This window comes from Zingiber officinale, chromosome 2A (assembly GCF_018446385.1).
Source record: "Zingiber officinale cultivar Zhangliang chromosome 2A, Zo_v1.1, whole genome shotgun sequence".
Classification (NCBI taxonomy): domain Eukaryota; kingdom Viridiplantae; phylum Streptophyta; class Magnoliopsida; order Zingiberales; family Zingiberaceae; genus Zingiber; species Zingiber officinale.
This window is the reverse complement of record NC_055988.1, coordinates 151,087,050-151,102,927: the sequence shown is the minus strand read 5'-3', so window position 1 is coordinate 151,102,927 and position 15,878 is coordinate 151,087,050. Positions and strand designations below refer to the sequence as shown.

At 40.4% G+C, this 15,878-nt stretch overlaps 3 protein-coding genes across 5 annotated transcripts in view; 2 read left to right on the top strand and 1 right to left on the bottom strand.

The window, feature by feature from the left end:
- Positions 1–372: 372 nt before the first annotated feature.
- On the top strand, positions 373–4,231 carry LOC122042696 (AP2-like ethylene-responsive transcription factor TOE3). 3 transcript variants are annotated; one of them, XM_042602955.1, is made up of 11 exons: positions 386–1,000; positions 1,188–1,714; positions 1,822–1,847; positions 1,946–1,976; positions 2,047–2,134; positions 2,244–2,389; positions 2,486–2,530; positions 2,602–2,693; positions 2,953–3,071; positions 3,168–3,341; positions 3,711–4,231. In XM_042602955.1, the coding sequence occupies exons 2-11, from the start codon at positions 1,272–1,274 to the stop codon at positions 3,885–3,887; spliced, it is 1,341 nt and encodes a 446-aa protein (XP_042458889.1). In that variant the 5' UTR covers positions 386–1,000; positions 1,188–1,271; the 3' UTR covers positions 3,888–4,231. The 3 variants fall into 3 exon arrangements, with proteins under 3 accessions (XP_042458891.1, XP_042458889.1, XP_042458890.1); XM_042602957.1 differs by having other exon boundaries at positions 373–1,714; positions 3,592–3,726; XM_042602956.1 differs by having other exon boundaries at positions 386–1,714.
- Positions 4,232–4,636: 405 nt separating this feature from the next.
- LOC122042695 (protein RER1A-like) lies at positions 4,637–8,224 on the top strand. Its single transcript, XM_042602954.1, has 3 exons — positions 4,637–5,087; positions 7,593–7,773; positions 7,854–8,224. Exons 1-3 carry the CDS (start codon positions 4,708–4,710, stop codon positions 7,908–7,910), a joined length of 618 nt encoding a protein of 205 aa, XP_042458888.1. The 5' UTR covers positions 4,637–4,707; the 3' UTR covers positions 7,911–8,224.
- A 637-nt stretch (positions 8,225–8,861) lies between these two features.
- LOC122044133 (protein unc-50 homolog) overlaps positions 8,862–15,878 on the bottom strand; it is a 28,907-nt gene continuing 21,890 nt past the window's right edge. The window contains exons 6-7 of the mRNA XM_042604669.1: positions 9,215–9,284; positions 8,862–9,057 (exon numbers count right to left, since the gene is read on the bottom strand). Coding sequence (XP_042460603.1) covers positions 8,862–9,057; positions 9,215–9,284 — 266 coding nt within the window. The remainder of the gene's footprint in view (positions 9,058–9,214; positions 9,285–15,878) is intronic.

Sequence of the window (15,878 nt, the reverse complement as noted above, 5' to 3'; positions counted from 1 at the left end):
GCTTGACGCACTTCTATTAGTCTTGGCTTGCAATATATTTGGAAATGTTTCCCTTTCCTCCCCGTTTATTCCCCATCCACATCTCTATCTATATTGTTTGGTGGTGGAAGCAAGCATTAAAGAACAACTCGAACATTTCCTCAAACAATTACAATGCAATGTGACACTCAACCAATCCCTTGTCCAATGGAGATCAAAGTTAAATGGCGGGACAAGGAAACCAGTGCTAATTGTGTCATTAGCTCAAAGTAAGGTTAGATATTTGCTTAAAAGAAGAGAAAGAGACAATTAATTCAATGTACTAAGTGATAGTTTTTTTTTCTATCTATTTCTTTTTCACTTTTGTCTGCTTATTGTCCATGATGTTTGGGGTTAATAATTGCTCTTGGATTCCCCAAACAAGCATCTTTGTAAAGTTGGGATTTTTGTATTGGTTAAAAGGAGAGGTCTTAATTTGGTGTTACTCGTTGAATCTACCATGTAGTTTTTTTTTTGGATTATATTAGAGTTATAGTTGCAGAGATTTTTGCAAAAAGAAGAGAAAAAAATTGAAGCTCCTTCAATGGATTACTCCAATTCAAACTCACCGATTGATGGATGAAAAGTTGCAGAAAAGGAAATGGCACGATTAGGGTAAGAGAAAGAGGAGTTCTCTCAGAGATGATTGAGAGTAGGAGGGAGGGAAGGTAACCAGTCACTGTCCTGCAACTATGTCGATGAGACATTCACCGAGCTTTTTCGATTTGGTTAATGTGGGATGGCAATAGTAAGGAAGAAACCATTCACCCACTTCCTTTTCCCCATATTCCACCATCAGAGAGAAAAGTGGTGTGGGAGCTGTTGAGTCACACTGAGGTGACAGGAGCTGCAGACGCCAAAAGGAATCATCGTATAAAGATGGAAAGCAGGATGGAAGAACAGAAGAGGCGTATCAGAAGGCGGTAACCGCCTAAAGGTGGAAAGCATCCCTTGCTGAGGTTGCCTTTTTCAACGCAAGATGGTAATGAATGCTCCTCCTCCTGTTTGGATTTGTTTCTTCGACGTTGTTGATCTTTAATGGCAAAAATGTTTGGTAAAGCTGCTACCTTTGGGTTTTTGAGTAGAAGATGCTTCGCTTGCTTAGGTTTTTTCTGTTCTGTTCTTGGATGGTGTCGATCTTTAGATGGCAAAATGGTTTGATTTGGTAGGGAGGAGATAGGTGGAGCAGGGAGTGGATCTTGGGGAGGAGGTAGGGTTAAAAGGTGCGATTTTTTTGTCGGAGGTAAATCGAGATGGATGGGAAGTGGAATCTCAACGAGCTGGCTGCTGGGGAAGAGAGCGGCGGCGGTTCCCGTTCCTCTAGTACGGCCTCCGCGGGCGGCGGAGAGGAGGAACAAACGAGGCCCGATGGTTGCGCCTCCTCCGGCTCCGAGGCCGACGCTTTCGAGGAGGGGGAACCCGGAGCCGGCCCCGCCGCCATGAGAATCTTCGGGTTCTCAATCTCCTGCCGCCGCGACGAGAGTTCCGCCGCCGAACCAGAACCCTACGTCATGACCACCCGCCAGTTCTTTCCGGAGGGAGGGGATGGTTCGCCGTCGGAGCCGGTCGTGGTCTGCAGGGCGGCGGAGGAGCCCCAGGCCATGAAGAAGAGCCGGCGAGGGCCACGGTCGAGGAGCTCTCAGTTCCGGGGCGTCACCTTCTACCGACGGACCGGCCGATGGGAATCCCATATCTGGTTAGTTTCTTCCTTCTTTTCCATGTCTGCAAACCCTAACCAATGATTGGATTTTTAGAATTTGGATTCAATTCAACACTTTGAGGCTATTCTGGATTGCTTTGCAGGGATTGTGGAAAGCAAGTTTACCTCGGTATGTATCCATGAAATGGTTGAAAGATTTTGCTCTGTTTCTTGTTTTGGGATCGAAACCCTAAATGTTGAAGCTTGCTGATTTGTTGTTCTCTGTAGGTGGATTTGATACTGCACATGCTGCGGCAAGGTTTGATTCGTGTACTCTGCTTTTTGTTGCTTCATTGATTGATTCTTTATCTAAAGAGATCACAATGCAGGGCGTACGACCGAGCTGCGATCAAGTTTCGGGGACTAGAAGCAGATATTAACTTCAATCTGGACGATTACATGGGTGGTCAAGAACAGGTGGGGGTGCAAGAGGGATGTTAATATGGATTATGGCTACTTTCAGTGAGCATACAGTTTGATGAACTTAAACTGGAAAACTGAAACTTCTTTGTTGGCTTATTGCAAGATGAGCAATCTCACTAAGGAAGAGTTTGTTCATGCTCTTCGACGCGAGAGCACGAGCTATCCTAGAGGAAGCTCCAAGTACCGGGGAGTGACCTTGCACAAATGCGGCAAGTGGGAAGCAAGAATGGGGCAGTTCCTTGGTAAAAAGTATACTTTCTTCTATGCTTCAGTTCTTTCTTATGTTTCATCGGAGTTCTGGCTGTGTTCATGTTAAGATAAACATATTGTTGTTTGTGATCTCAGATATGTGTATCTCGGTCTTTTTGACACCGAAATTGAAGCTGCGAGGTACCTGAAAATCTCATCTTTTTTAGGGTGTTTTTTGCTGTTTGAGTGTGGTGTTTATTTCAAATTTTCAGAGCTTATGACAAGGCGGCAATCAAATGCAATGGAAAGGATGCCGCGACAAACTTCGATCCTAGCATCTATAAGGAGGAGTTCAGTGCATCCAGTAAGTTTTTCCAAGCGACTACTTTAGTCTGCCTCGACTGAGAATTTTCACTACCCCCAACTTTGTCCATTTTGTGGTTTGCGGCAATTTTCATTTGTAAGATGACTAGCGCGACTTATGAGAGGTAGCTATCCATTTGATTACAAACTTGAATGCCAATCTTGCATTTTCAAACGAAGCGAACTTAGGAGCCAAGCGAAAATGTTCCTCTCGTTAGCCAAGTTATCAAAAAAGTAATTGTGGAATAAACGTCTTGCAGCAAGCCATGGCCAGCTCGAACACAATCTTGACTTGAGTTTGGGGGGATCAGGATCAAGGGGCAGTGCTACCGAACCAGCGATCTTCGAGTCCCAGTGGAACAGAAACACTAAATCAAAGGTATATACTATGCTACAGAAAACGATATAATTAGTTGCCTGCCAACATCCTGTTTTGCTTGCCGGTGCCAGTTAATGTTAGTGTTATTTCTACTAGTTTGACGACAAGTTCAAGCTGCCCGAGGAGAAATACAACACTAGCAGCATCCCACACTGCAATGGCCACATCAACTCTCTATTCCAGTTCCGGCCGCCGGCCCACATGAATGCTCGACTTTCCTCGCCATTCCAGTTCACTCCAGGCCCCTTGAATTTTCCTACCTCCATTCCAGTAAGCTTCCTCGAATAGAGCACTATGCTGTTTGTGTCCCTTATTGCATTTAAGCTAAGCTGATTGAGGATTTCATTGTTTGTTTCGAATCAGACCAAAGATTTTTCAGTTTCGTTTCGTTTTCTTCTCAAACATGTTCGGTTAAAGGTTATAGATCACAAAGTAACCTTTTAAATGGCAACTACGCGCCTTTGTTTGTAGTATATTTTCTTCAAAACTAGTTACACTGATCAAATTTCAATTTCTGTAGGGCTTTCGGTGTAGAGTTTGTGCAGTTCGATTCGGTTTTAGTTCAATTTTGATTCGTCCTGATCAACTAGCCACTCCGCGAACCTTAACTCAGCTGTTGGCTTATCAATGTTGATGCAGTATGCAAGAAGCAGCAGCAATGGAGAAGGCTTCATCTACAACTTCATGGCGAGCAACAACAGACCCATTCGGATCGGTGAAGGATCAGCAGCAGGAATAAACCATCACCTGCCATCGAACAGTCCATCATCATCGACAATGGTTTTGCAGCATCATCAGGATTCCCACCACAAGTAGTGGTACAGCAGAGTGGCCTACATCTCCATCTTTCTCACCAAGCGCAAACAAAACTGGAGAAGAACAGAATGCAGGATCAGCAACAACACATCGAGATCGAACGAGAAGCAAGCCCACGACTCTTCTTCTGCGGCTCAATGAGTTTCTTTCTCTCTTTCCTTTTCGCTTTCAGATTTCAGGAACCACTGAAACATTGAACTGCACAGGCAACAATTGAAGTTGCCAAGTTGATTGATAGTGTTCTTATATAGTGTAAGTGTTTGTTTCTTTTGAATGATAGTTTAAATCGAAAAACAAATCCAACTAAATTAAGCTTAAACTATAGTTTCAATTCCATTTGGGTATCAATGTGTTTGTTTGCTTTTTTAGTTTATTTTTAAAAATATTTTTTGATTGATAATCATTCAATAATCAAATTATAAATGTACTTTGCAGTTTGTATAATAAGTCCAAAACAATCTAATGCTTCTAATTGAAATTAAAAATAATATATATATTTTCCATGAATAAAAATAATTAAATTGAAGTGAACTAAATTAAATTAATAAAATAATGAACTAAATTTAGGTAAAATTTCATGAAAGGTAATAATATTATTAATTGAGTTCGATGAGTAAATTTGAAGGGGCATAATCGGATTTAATTAAAATAATTGGATGAATTTGAAAACTTTAAATTATGTGTTAAATTTGAGAATTGGTACAAGAAATTTAATGAATTCTTCATTAATCCTCATTAAATTCGTTGTCCCGAAATAGAGAGTTTTGGGGGGAGAGAGAGAGAGAGAGGGGGGGGCAGGCGAAAGGATCGGGTGGCAGCGATGATGGATCCAGCGAGCGGCGGCGACGGGGGAGGAGAAGGCGGAGGGTTGTCGGCCCTGCTATCGGGGTGGAGCCTCGGGATTTCCCGGCGGTACCAGCACCTGCTCGACAAGGCCACGCCTTATGTGCTCCGGCGCTGGGTCTGGCTGGCGGCGCTAGGACTTGCCTATGCCATCCGCGTTTTGATCGCCCAGGGTTTCTATGTCGTGACCTACGCCCTCGGAATCTACATCCTCAATCTGTTGATCGCCTTCCTTTCGCCCCAGGTAGATCCCGAGATCCAGGCGCTCGTCGATGATGGCGCCGGTCCCTCCCTGCCCACCCGCTCCTCGGATGAGTTCCGACCATTCGTTCGCCGCCTCCCCGAGTTCAAATTCTGGTTAGTCTCGTGCTTCATCATCTATTGTTTTTTTTTAACGCGAGTTGACCTCGTGATCCTTGTCTGAGTAATGATTTCTAAGGATTAGACCTTGATTCTCGTTAGATGAAAAGTTGAAATTTTAATGACAAAGTTGAATTCTATTTTTTTTTTTGTCCGACGAATTATTGAATTGATCACTTGTAATCTATCCGTTCAAGAGAACTGTTGGCGTTTATTCTAGTTTTGCTACAAATGTGAATAAATTCTCACGTATGTTATGTGGATCAGAAAGCACAGGACCACTAAAAGGATAGTGACCAGAGACATTAGGATACTTGCACTAAATCAGCCACAGATATGAGTGTCAGCCTTCCTCTCAGCATATTTTCTTCAGACCTCTGCAATGCCACAATTAATTGCCATGAAAGATCGCTTATTAACATTCCCTGGATTCCACTTGCCAAAGTATTATCTTTTCATTTTCCACTGTCAACTTTGGGTAAACAACCTCCCTTACCAAAGTAATCTTAAGAACTAAGATATCAGGTTTTGGTGCTTCTGCCCCGTTAGCCTAAATGAATCTGTTGAACTATCAAGTATCGGTTGATGAATCCCTACATGAATTGCTTGATGAATGCTGGCCATTTATGCTTGTTTGTAAAATCAAGTCACATGCAATTGGGTTATCAATTTTTAGGATTCTTCCCATCTTTGGTTTTGTAGGATAACAGCACTGGATGAATTTGTTTATTTCACACTTCAAAAAAGTACCATATGGAAATCCAAAAGTTCATCTTTTGGTATTAAATTATTTGAAGAGAAAATAATAATAATATGCCCTTGCATTTTTATTATTATGTCTTTAGGATGCTTAATTTGGTTTTTGTAACAGTGTGATGCAATTCTTCAAGAAAAAATCTATTTGCCTCCCATTTACTCTCATCTAAGCATCTTTGATGTCATCTTATAGATGATGTACAATAAACTTTGTTATTATTGTGTTTGCAAAGTTTAGACATAGCTTAAAAGCAATTTCAACAAAGGATAGAGTTACACTAAGGGAATGTGCTCACTCGTAGATTACATGACATGGGAGAAAGTGGAAGTTTCTGTGAGCGCTGTAATTAAAATTGTACTTATAATTTCCTATTTTTTAAATGTTTTGTTATTCTTCCATCATCGTGGATGGTCATGGGTAGCTACATAATTGTCTAAATCATGATTTAAACTTTAATGTTAGATTAATATGTCAATATATTGAACGTTTGCAGACTTGTTTATAGTACATGCATCTAATATATTTTTTTTTTATCATATCCCAAAGTTGTTACTCATGCTCAGGAATTTGAGATTTAGTGTGTCATGAGTATAAGGTTGTTTAATGGGATCATTTGGAGGTGGAGTGGGAGTGTAAAAACAAGGTAAAATAGTCAGAACATAGTAATTTGATGAATGAAGGCAACAGAGCACCAGATTTATTCCTCATCCAAAGAAGGCTGTATGTAGTATCTCAGAAGCAAATGAGTAATTTCTTTTCTTCTCAATTATTTCAAACATAGGAAGAACAAGGATAAATAGTTGTCAATAAGTTAATTCTTGGCGCACAATTTATCCCAAATCTGGTGGTGAAGGTTGCAAGGTGGATCAGGAGTAGCCTACTTGGCTGAGCTTAGATGTCATTTAAAAGGCGTGAAACGTGTTGGTCTCTGCTGTTGATCTGATGGGTTTGCATTCCTTGATCTGCAATCTCATGAAGGAGGAGATAATTTTCAAATAGAAATAATTATGTAACTTTACTGACTGAATGAATAAAATAATAAGAGACCTATAGACCTTACAGTAACTCTTATCTCTAAGACTTTGTTTAAAATAACTTAGGTTTTCTAGAAATTGTAAAACTAAAAATAATAACTATTATATTTTATTATAAGTTTAATTTTAGACCATGTACTAATTTATTTTACTAAATTGGTTTGTTTTGGAAAATATTTTTTTAGCTTTTATTATTTCTTTTGCACTGTTCCTCTTGACAAGTGATGTCATGGCACAGCCTCATGCTTCAACATGGATGGAGTGCATTGTTCCTGCTATAGAGGGCATTGCAGTTATTGAGTGGGGTGAGAATGCCACAGGAGGAATCACTCGATCTCTCAAAATGGCTAAAGTGCTTTGTTACTCGCATACATTTAAGGGGCTAAGTTACTGATAGGAGGATCCACAGTTTCAAGATGGATCGACATGTTATTTATGTGTATTGGATTAATTTTCCCATTAACTTTTGCTATGGTTGGACAACAGTTGTCCATCCAAATCCTTGCCGGATTGCTATTTACCATTAGGACAGAGAAACATGAAAATTCTGCATGTTCATTTCACTCTTATAATCTTGTTTTTGTCTATTTGGACCATCTGACTGGAATGGTTGTGCATCAGTCGTCAATTAATCTTTCATTCTTCTTCCTTGCTTATGTATAATTGCATTAGTTCTTTTCTCTTGATTCTGATAACCTTCAAAATGTGCAGGTATTCAATTACTAAAGCTTTTTGCGTCGCTTTTGTGCTGACATTCTTCAGCGTGTTTGATGTGCCCGTGTTTTGGCCTATTCTACTCTTTTACTGGTTAGTGCTGTTCACGGTCACAATGAAGAGACAGATTCTCCACATGATCAAGTACAAATATGTCCCGTTCACTTTCGGGAAGCAGGTAATCTCAAAACATCCAACTGTCGAAGTACTTCCATTGCTCTTCTGTAGCTTTACCAGTGGTCGTCTTATTTCTCCCAGCGTTACACTAGCAAGAAACCGGCCTCCTCTGATGACGCAGGTCTTTCTAGTAACTGAATAAGTGATTACTTCTAAGCATCCCAAGGCGAAGACTATGTTAGAAGAAGCGGACAGTCATTTGCTTCTTCCACTCGTCGGTGTTTGGCGAGCTGATGTTAGTTTGCTGTTTCAGGCAGGCTCACTGAAAAAGATGGCTTCTGATGTGCATTTTTTTTTCTTTTATCTACTGTAACACTGAAGTTTGAACACCCAGAAACAGTATGCTTATTAGATTGTGTAACTACCGGAAATGTTGAAGTTCTTCGATGTGTTTGAATCTCTCTGTTGACTGTTGGTAAATGATCAAACAGATAAATAATGGTTTTTGTTTACCATCTTGGCGTTCTACGTGTTTGAATCGATGTATTTTCCCTTCCCTACTGTTTATTGCTTCAAATAGCTTGTTTTGCCATCATTGCACTCTAAACAACAATAATTAGTGATATCAAATTGGGAAGAAACCATGCACCACCAGGAGAGGTGATATGAAGCATTGAAGCACTAAAGGGCAATGATGGATCAGTAAAATATTCACACGAAGTACGAATACAGTCCTACCAGTAATGGAGAGAAAAAACATAATTACCATAAAGCATCATGAACGCCAGTAGGGATCCAATAGCCAGTAGACAAATGTAGTTCCGTTATATTAATGATCCTTCTAGTGTTAACCTCATGGATATGAAAGGAGGTATATGCAGGTATACAGACGTCAGGTGTATGGTGGGGTAAATCTTAGGTTGTCATTTCCTAAGAATCGATCCCTGATCATTAAGCCAGAAATATCATGCACCCACCATCTGTGCTACACCCTGAGACCAATGGCCAGCACACAAGAAGGCATGAGACGTAGCCATGAGAACCGCCTGCCTCCTCTACAAGTACAACTAGGGTTTTGTGGCAAGACTTCTTCGAGGTATGTCTCTTCCTCCGCCTTCGTTTGCCTCTTTCTTCTCTACCTCTGCCTTGTCATCGCCTCCTTCTCAAAGCAATCAGCACCTGACGGAAGAACTGTTTGGAAACAATATTTTCAGATCTATGGCCAAAACTTTGAACCTTTATTACAATGCACCCAAAATTTAAATCCTTAGCAATTGGCATAACATCCCATGTTTGCATGTACAGGTCCTTTGCTAATCTAGATTGCAAAAGGGAATTCATTAAACTAAGCCAATATTTAAACAGCAAGTTTTCATGACCATTGTTATTTCTCCATAAGAAATCAACTTCAGTAAATGATTATCAGAAAGTAGCTGCTATTTCTATTTATGAAAAGTTGGCAAGTAACTGATTCAAAACATAAAGAAAAGTCTATGAGGTACCATTCAACCCGTTGTTCTACAACATGACTGCTTGTTGCCACTTCGTGCATGTATGTATTAGTCAGAAACCGACATCAAAGTATCAAACCAAAAACAATAGTTAGTTAGAGTACACGGGGCAGTTTATTTAAAAACATGCTCTGATAACTACACACTTCTGTCAGACATTGATTAGCCTTGCATAATGTGCATGCCATCAGGTTGTGTTTTGATCTGTCCGAAAATGACGAAGGTAATTGACTGAAAATATGATTTTACTAGTGACCAAATAAGATTCCACGTTGTCCTGTATAATACAAAAAAAAAGCGTTAGTATTAGATTAGGGAATGGGTCTCTGATATTGATCATCCGATATTCAAGATATTCAAGTTAGTGATCTAATTAAGAGGAGAGAATAGTAGACAAAAACTATGGTAATGTGCGTGTAAGGATGGGCGGAGCCAAGTTATGGCTTACCCGGGCTGTAGCCCGGAGGCCGACGGCGACGAATCTCGAATTTATAGTGGAAAACAAATAAAAACACCAGAGAAAGAGGAATTAGCTCGGGGCGACGACGTCGGAATCGGCGGCCATTGCTCACAACTTGGAATCAGCTCGGGTAGATCACCTGGGCTAGCTCCGCCATTACGTGTAAGATTATAGGGCATCACATATCTTCACATGTAAATGGAGATCCCCTTTTATAATGTCACTGTTGTATTCATGCACGTATATCAAAGTATTTGTACACTTCCCAAAGTGTTCCTAAGAAAGGACAAGCCATCAAGGGCTTCTGACACCTTTCCTTAAACGAGCGCTCAAATCTCTGTGTTTGACATACTAGAAGCTTCTAAAGCACGATTTACCTGCAGGATATTTTCTGTCCTTTACAGCACAAACTTCCAAAAGGGTACGACATGACAAGTACATGGGGTCCGTGTTAGGCCGACCGCCCTCACTCAGAGGGACCACCAACTCGATCTATAGGTTGTTGTCGACGACCCAGTCTTCACTCGACCTCTTTCTTGGCGGTAAAGGACCAGCATGTCCAATCAACCCACATCGCCGATCGACTGAGGACGTCGGTAGGGTTACTCGATGCTCAACAATGAGGATGACTTACATGTCCCGGGTTGAGACACAAAGTCCGACCGAGCAGGAGCTCAGTAATGAGGATGGCCTATCGGTCCTGGGCTGAGATAGAAAGTCCAGTTGAGCGGAAGCTCAGCAATGAGGATGGTCTATCAGTCCTGGGCTGAGACACAAAGTCCAATCGAGCGAGATGGTTGGTCGGACACTCACGTCCGACTAGTCCTATGGCTAATTTAGGCATGCCCCTACTATTCTTGGTTCCTTTGACCTCCTCTTAACTTTGACCGTCATGCCAACAGGTCTTCCCCATTTTGACCATTTTTTGGAGAGTTGACCTTTATCGTTGTATCACAAGTCCCCTCCTCCAAGTCTAGTCGAAGGAGGTTACAAGTCTGACTGACTGGACCCTTAGTATTATTTATACTCCTCCTTTCTAACCGGCGTTTGTTTATTGGTTGTTGCTCAACTTGGACGATCGCTGTCTCCATCCATAGTTGCTTTGTAAACTCTTTACTCCCCAACCAGGGGCTTCGTGGTATGACATTGCTTGGCTTGAATGCCAGCGACACCTGGTTGTTTGTTATCTTCTGTCTCTCCTTCTTCCCGAGCGGACCTTAGTTCTCCACAGTGCCCCGGGCTTACGGTTGATGTCGTTATAATTTCTTAGAAATCGATCAAATCCCCTCTAATTAATACAAAGCATGTCGAGCATACTTTTCATCATGAATCTACCAATTACTTCCATTCATCATAAATGCATCTTGTGATTGGCCACCATGTGTCACACTCTCGCGCTGTCGAATATTCAATGTGACAGACTTCGATGTGACAACTACCTTTTTAAATTTATGGCCCCAATTAAATCTCATTTTCCTAAACCCTTGATCAGATGACCACGAATAACCAATAGGGGGGTTTTTAAGGCCTTCGTTTTCCTTTGCCCTGTGCCGCTTCTGATTTTACCTTCATCTTCTTCTTTTTCGCTCTCTGTTTGCTCTCACTAGCAACTTGTCTTAGTAAGTCTCACCTTCCTTTTCATCTTTTGATCTTCATTTTCTGTCTTCCTTATGACCCATTCACCTTCTCCTCCTCCCGCTATACCCGGACTATAGTATACTTCCACTTCATCAGACTTCAAAGGTGATGAAGTGGATTAAATGAAACTGACCTATCATATTCCCCTTGATCATCAAGTCGCTATCCCCTCAGGCTATGATCGCCCTCATACACCCCGACTAGCTTTCTTATTTTTTTCAAAAACCAACTCTATGTTGGCCTCCATTTTCCGATATACCCTTTTTTTCTATGAAGTCTGTAGATATTTTTGCATCCCATTACAACAACTAGTGCCCAATTCTTTTAGGTTATTGTGTTGAGTCATTGTACTATTCCGTTTGTACAGAATCTCTCTTCATCCCTGTATTTTTTATTATTTTTATTACCCTAAGCAATCCGAATCGAACATCTTTCTCTACTAGGCTCGAGTGGGCTCAGTATACTTTAATAAAATGCCCTCGTCTAATAAGGGCTAGAAATCTCGTTACTTCTATGTTCAACTTCTCGACCAGGCATCTTTCCTGACCGGTTGGCAAATGGAGCCAGGGCTGTAAATGAACTAAGCGTTCGTGAACAAGCTTGGTGTTCAGCTTGGTAAGAGCTTGTTTATGTTCGTTCAATATACATAAGGTTAATTAAACAAACAAGCTTGAACAACTCGTTAAACTAAACAAACAAGCTTGAACACATATGTGTTTAGCTCGTTAATGTTCGTGAATAACGTTCGTGAACAATGTTCGTGAACAACGTTCATGAACAATGTTCACAAACCATATTTATTAATAAAACTCTTTTCAATATGCTAAATAAAAATAAAATAAAATAAATAAATAAATTTAGATTATTAAACTCAATAACCAATCAAACAACTAAAAATTTCAAACAATCAAACAAGCTTAAATTGAGAGCTTGATAATATCTAAACGAACCAAGCTCGAGCCAAGCTTGAATTGAGAGCTTGATAACATTTAAACGAATCAAGCTCAAGCCAAGCTTCAAACAAGCTCAAACTCATAAAAATTAAACCAAGTCAAGCTTGAACACTCATTTCAAAAGCTTGGTTCATTTTAAGCTCGGCTCGGTTCGGCTTGGTTACCTTATCAAACAAGCTTGAACACCCTAAAGCTCGGCTCGACTCGGCTTGTTTACATCCCTAAATGGAGCTACCCAACTCTCCTAAGTTGGGTAAATATAGGTGGGACCTGGTCTACCTTCAAGCCATTGTGTAGCTGACCGACCTGAAATATTACATCCATAAGCTGCTGCTAGAGGGTGTTTTGTACATGTTCGAGCTGAGTCTCATTCGTACCCAGTTGCCCGACCCTTTTGGTGAGCAATTTTACCTTTTATCATTTTTAGATCTAACTGATTTTTTCTTCTTTTTTACAACTAAAGTAATGTTGAAGGCTTTGCTCAGTGAATCCACCAAGTTAACTGATCCAGAGGTTGAAGCCAGGGGATCCAATGAGCTAGAGAGCCATGAGCTCTTGTCGGTCAGAACATTTGAAGGGTCGGTCGCCGATGAAGAAGTGAGTCGACTAGCGAGGAGTGACGCCACTACTAATACTGCAGAGCTGCCTCCCAAGTGCCCATAGTGATGCCCTTGGAGTCAACCACTTCTGTTGAGCCGTTGGCCCAGCGTCAGCGTCGCAAAAGGCTCCGATCAGAAGCTTCTACCCGATCGACAACCTCTATTCCTCAAACTTCTGCTTCCGCGTCTACCCTATGACCACCATCTGAGCGGCGAGAAAGTTCTACTTCTGTAGTCCCTGAGAGAGCTTCTAGCCAACTGACTCCCCCCTCCTCCGATCAGATGCCTTCTTTGTCTAAGCTGTCGGTTAATGTTATCCTAGCGCAACCTATATATTATCTGATGCCTACACTAGTTGACCCAGCGGCTCCATTCTCCACCATCCGTTCAACCCCCATGTCCAAATCCAAAAGCAAGTCGAATTCCGAACCCATCAGCTTGAGCACTCATAGGTGCATCACAACCATCCTCAAGCTGCTGATAAACGAATGACATCATCTAGACCCCAATGAGCCATGCTCCCCTGAGAATAATATCAAAATCCAAGGACCCTTAGCTCAAACTTGGGCGGATGCCAGAGCTTGGACGGTGACAATGTAACGACCACCCTTCTTACTACTACTAAGGATGACCGTTACTTAGCTACTAACTCTACTTATCTGGTATGATCGAAACCACGAGGAGTCTCTACCGAAAAATTTCGGCAGAATCTCCCTTGTACCGGTGACCATAAACCGAGATACAAACATAGTATACATCAGCCACAGGCGGCTGGAACATTTATCAAACACCCACGCAGTTAAATAAGTATCAAACACACAAATATCTACTTACTAAACCGAACTCATCCTACATACAACCTAGAACAAGAATAAACTCGAATGACACGGAGTGTTAATTAAGTACAGTCTCAAATGTTTACAATAACTAAAATGCGGAAACTAAAAAAAATAAGGAAAGAAGACTAAAGGAACTCCTTTCTAATCCCAAGACTTCAATAGTCCTGGCATCACACATCATCTGCGCCACCTTGTCGCCTTCCTTTATCTGCAGTAAGAGGAAATGCAATCTATAAGCAAAATACTTAGTAAGCGCTATCTAACTCACAAAAACTCGATATGCATATGAATATACTGAAAACTAAAACTGAATGCTCAAAAGGAAAACTACTCATGCTCATCTACTAGTAAATAAATAAACATACTGAAGTGCTAAACATGTAAAGCTACTCATGCTCTTCTAATAGCAAAGAACAGTAAGCTAATCTAAATACCATGCTAGCATAAAAGGAAACTAAACTTGCTGATTTTAAAACAAAGTGAAACTTAATTCATTTGTTCTAAACTTATTCTTTTATACTTTTATACTTATGTGAAACTTATTTTGTTTGTTCAAAAACTTATACTTATAATACTTCAAAATAATAATCAACTTTCTTCTTGGGCCCGATAACTGTACTTGCTATGCGCACATCCCTAACTAGACCCGAGATAGCTGATCCCGAATCTAGTAGGGTTTACTATGTTATCTAAACCTAGGGACGACTATGGGAGCCCAGCCCAAGGACAACTGAGAGTCCTGCATACTAGGTTATCTAAACCTAGGGACGACTATGGGAGCCCAACCCAAGGACAACTGAGAGTTCAGTACAGTGTCACTAATAAAAGTAAAATACTTGTCATCTTTTAATACTTCTAATATATAATGTCTCGACATTTTCTTTAGCACCTTGTGTGGCAAAATCCCTAAAGTCTTGACTTTAGGATCTACTTAAGGTCTTGGCCTTTTCTTTCTTTTCTTTATCTTTCTTATACTTGTTAATACTTCTAACAAAAGAATGCTTCTTTAAAACTAAAATGTTTAACAAAAATCTGCATATAAGCTTAATAAAAATCTGTTCTAAGATTGGAGTTCTGCATGCAACACTTATCAAAATCTTCAAACAATACTTATAAAAATCTTGCATACAATACTTATAAAAATCTGCACTATATTAAATTGCATGTTTTAATCTAGAACTACAATGCTAAACAAAACTAAAACTGTAAAACATAAAAATTTGCATACTTTAAGAACTAAAACTAAACTATCTGTTTATAACACATGCACCCAAACTAAGGCATAAAACTCATGACATGCCAATCCAAATTTGCATACATGAAAACATAATGCACAGCAAGGAAAAATCTGAACCTTACCAGCCACATTAATCCGAATTAATACAAGGCTACATAAACTAAACTAAATCAGCAAATCTAACAAAAGGAACCATCTAATCACATGCTTAAACTATACTATTTACTTCCTTTCTTTGTGATTCACGGTAGCAAACAAGCAAGAACCCAGCACAACCTTAAAACTGAATTATGCAACATTAATTGCAACTCAAGATGTAGGTACAGCTATATTCAACGCATTACAAACTGAACTACAAAGCTTGGAGGTAATACGCCCGCATGCTTGAACTTACCATTCATGTTCTTCCCTAAACCTCACGGCAGCAAATTTCAAAGATCACAACTGAAACCCAATTATGCTACATATGGCCAATCCAAACTGAAGCCTACTGAAGCTTAAAAAAACTATATGAAACTCATATAAATCTTGTATACTACAGCAGAAATACATAGAAGAAGGCAAATCCCGAAGCTACACTCAAGCCTCCAGCAATCCCAATCCTGCATAACATGATCCGAAGCCCTAAAAGAAAACTAGATTCTTAGCAAACTACAACTTTTTCTACAGCATATTTTGAAAACCTAAAAAAAGAAATCTAAATCTTTGGACAATCCAAATTTCTCACGGCGGTATCTTAGGAAATCAAACTTCCTTAATAACATGCTTCCAAATCAAGAAGAAGAAGCCAACGGAAAATCTAAGCTACTCTACTGCAGGTGAGTAAGCAACTTACCTTTGCGTTCTGGGCTTACAACCGGAAAGAAAACTTCTAGGGTTTGCGGGAATTGCAAGCTTCGACCCCTCCTTCATGCTCACGGTTTTCCCTT

Excerpts from the sequence above, each read along its gene's own strand:
- LOC122042695 (XM_042602954.1), top strand. The coding sequence starts at position 4,708 with ATGATGGATCCAGCGAGCGGCGGCGACGGGGGAGGAGAAGGCGGAGGG. Across the intron at positions 5,088-7,592 it reads CTCCCCGAGTTCAAATTCTG|GTATTCAATTACTAAAGCTT; the intron begins GTTAGTCTCGTG and ends CAAAATGTGCAG. Across the intron at positions 7,774-7,853 it reads CGTTCACTTTCGGGAAGCAG|CGTTACACTAGCAAGAAACC; the intron begins GTAATCTCAAAA and ends TATTTCTCCCAG.
- LOC122042696 (XM_042602955.1), top strand. The coding sequence starts at position 1,272 with ATGGATGGGAAGTGGAATCTCAACGAGCTGGCTGCTGGGGAAGAGAGC. Across the intron at positions 2,531-2,601 it reads ACCGAAATTGAAGCTGCGAG|AGCTTATGACAAGGCGGCAA; the intron begins GTACCTGAAAAT and ends TCAAATTTTCAG. Across the intron at positions 3,342-3,710 it reads ATTTTCCTACCTCCATTCCA|TATGCAAGAAGCAGCAGCAA; the intron begins GTAAGCTTCCTC and ends ATGTTGATGCAG.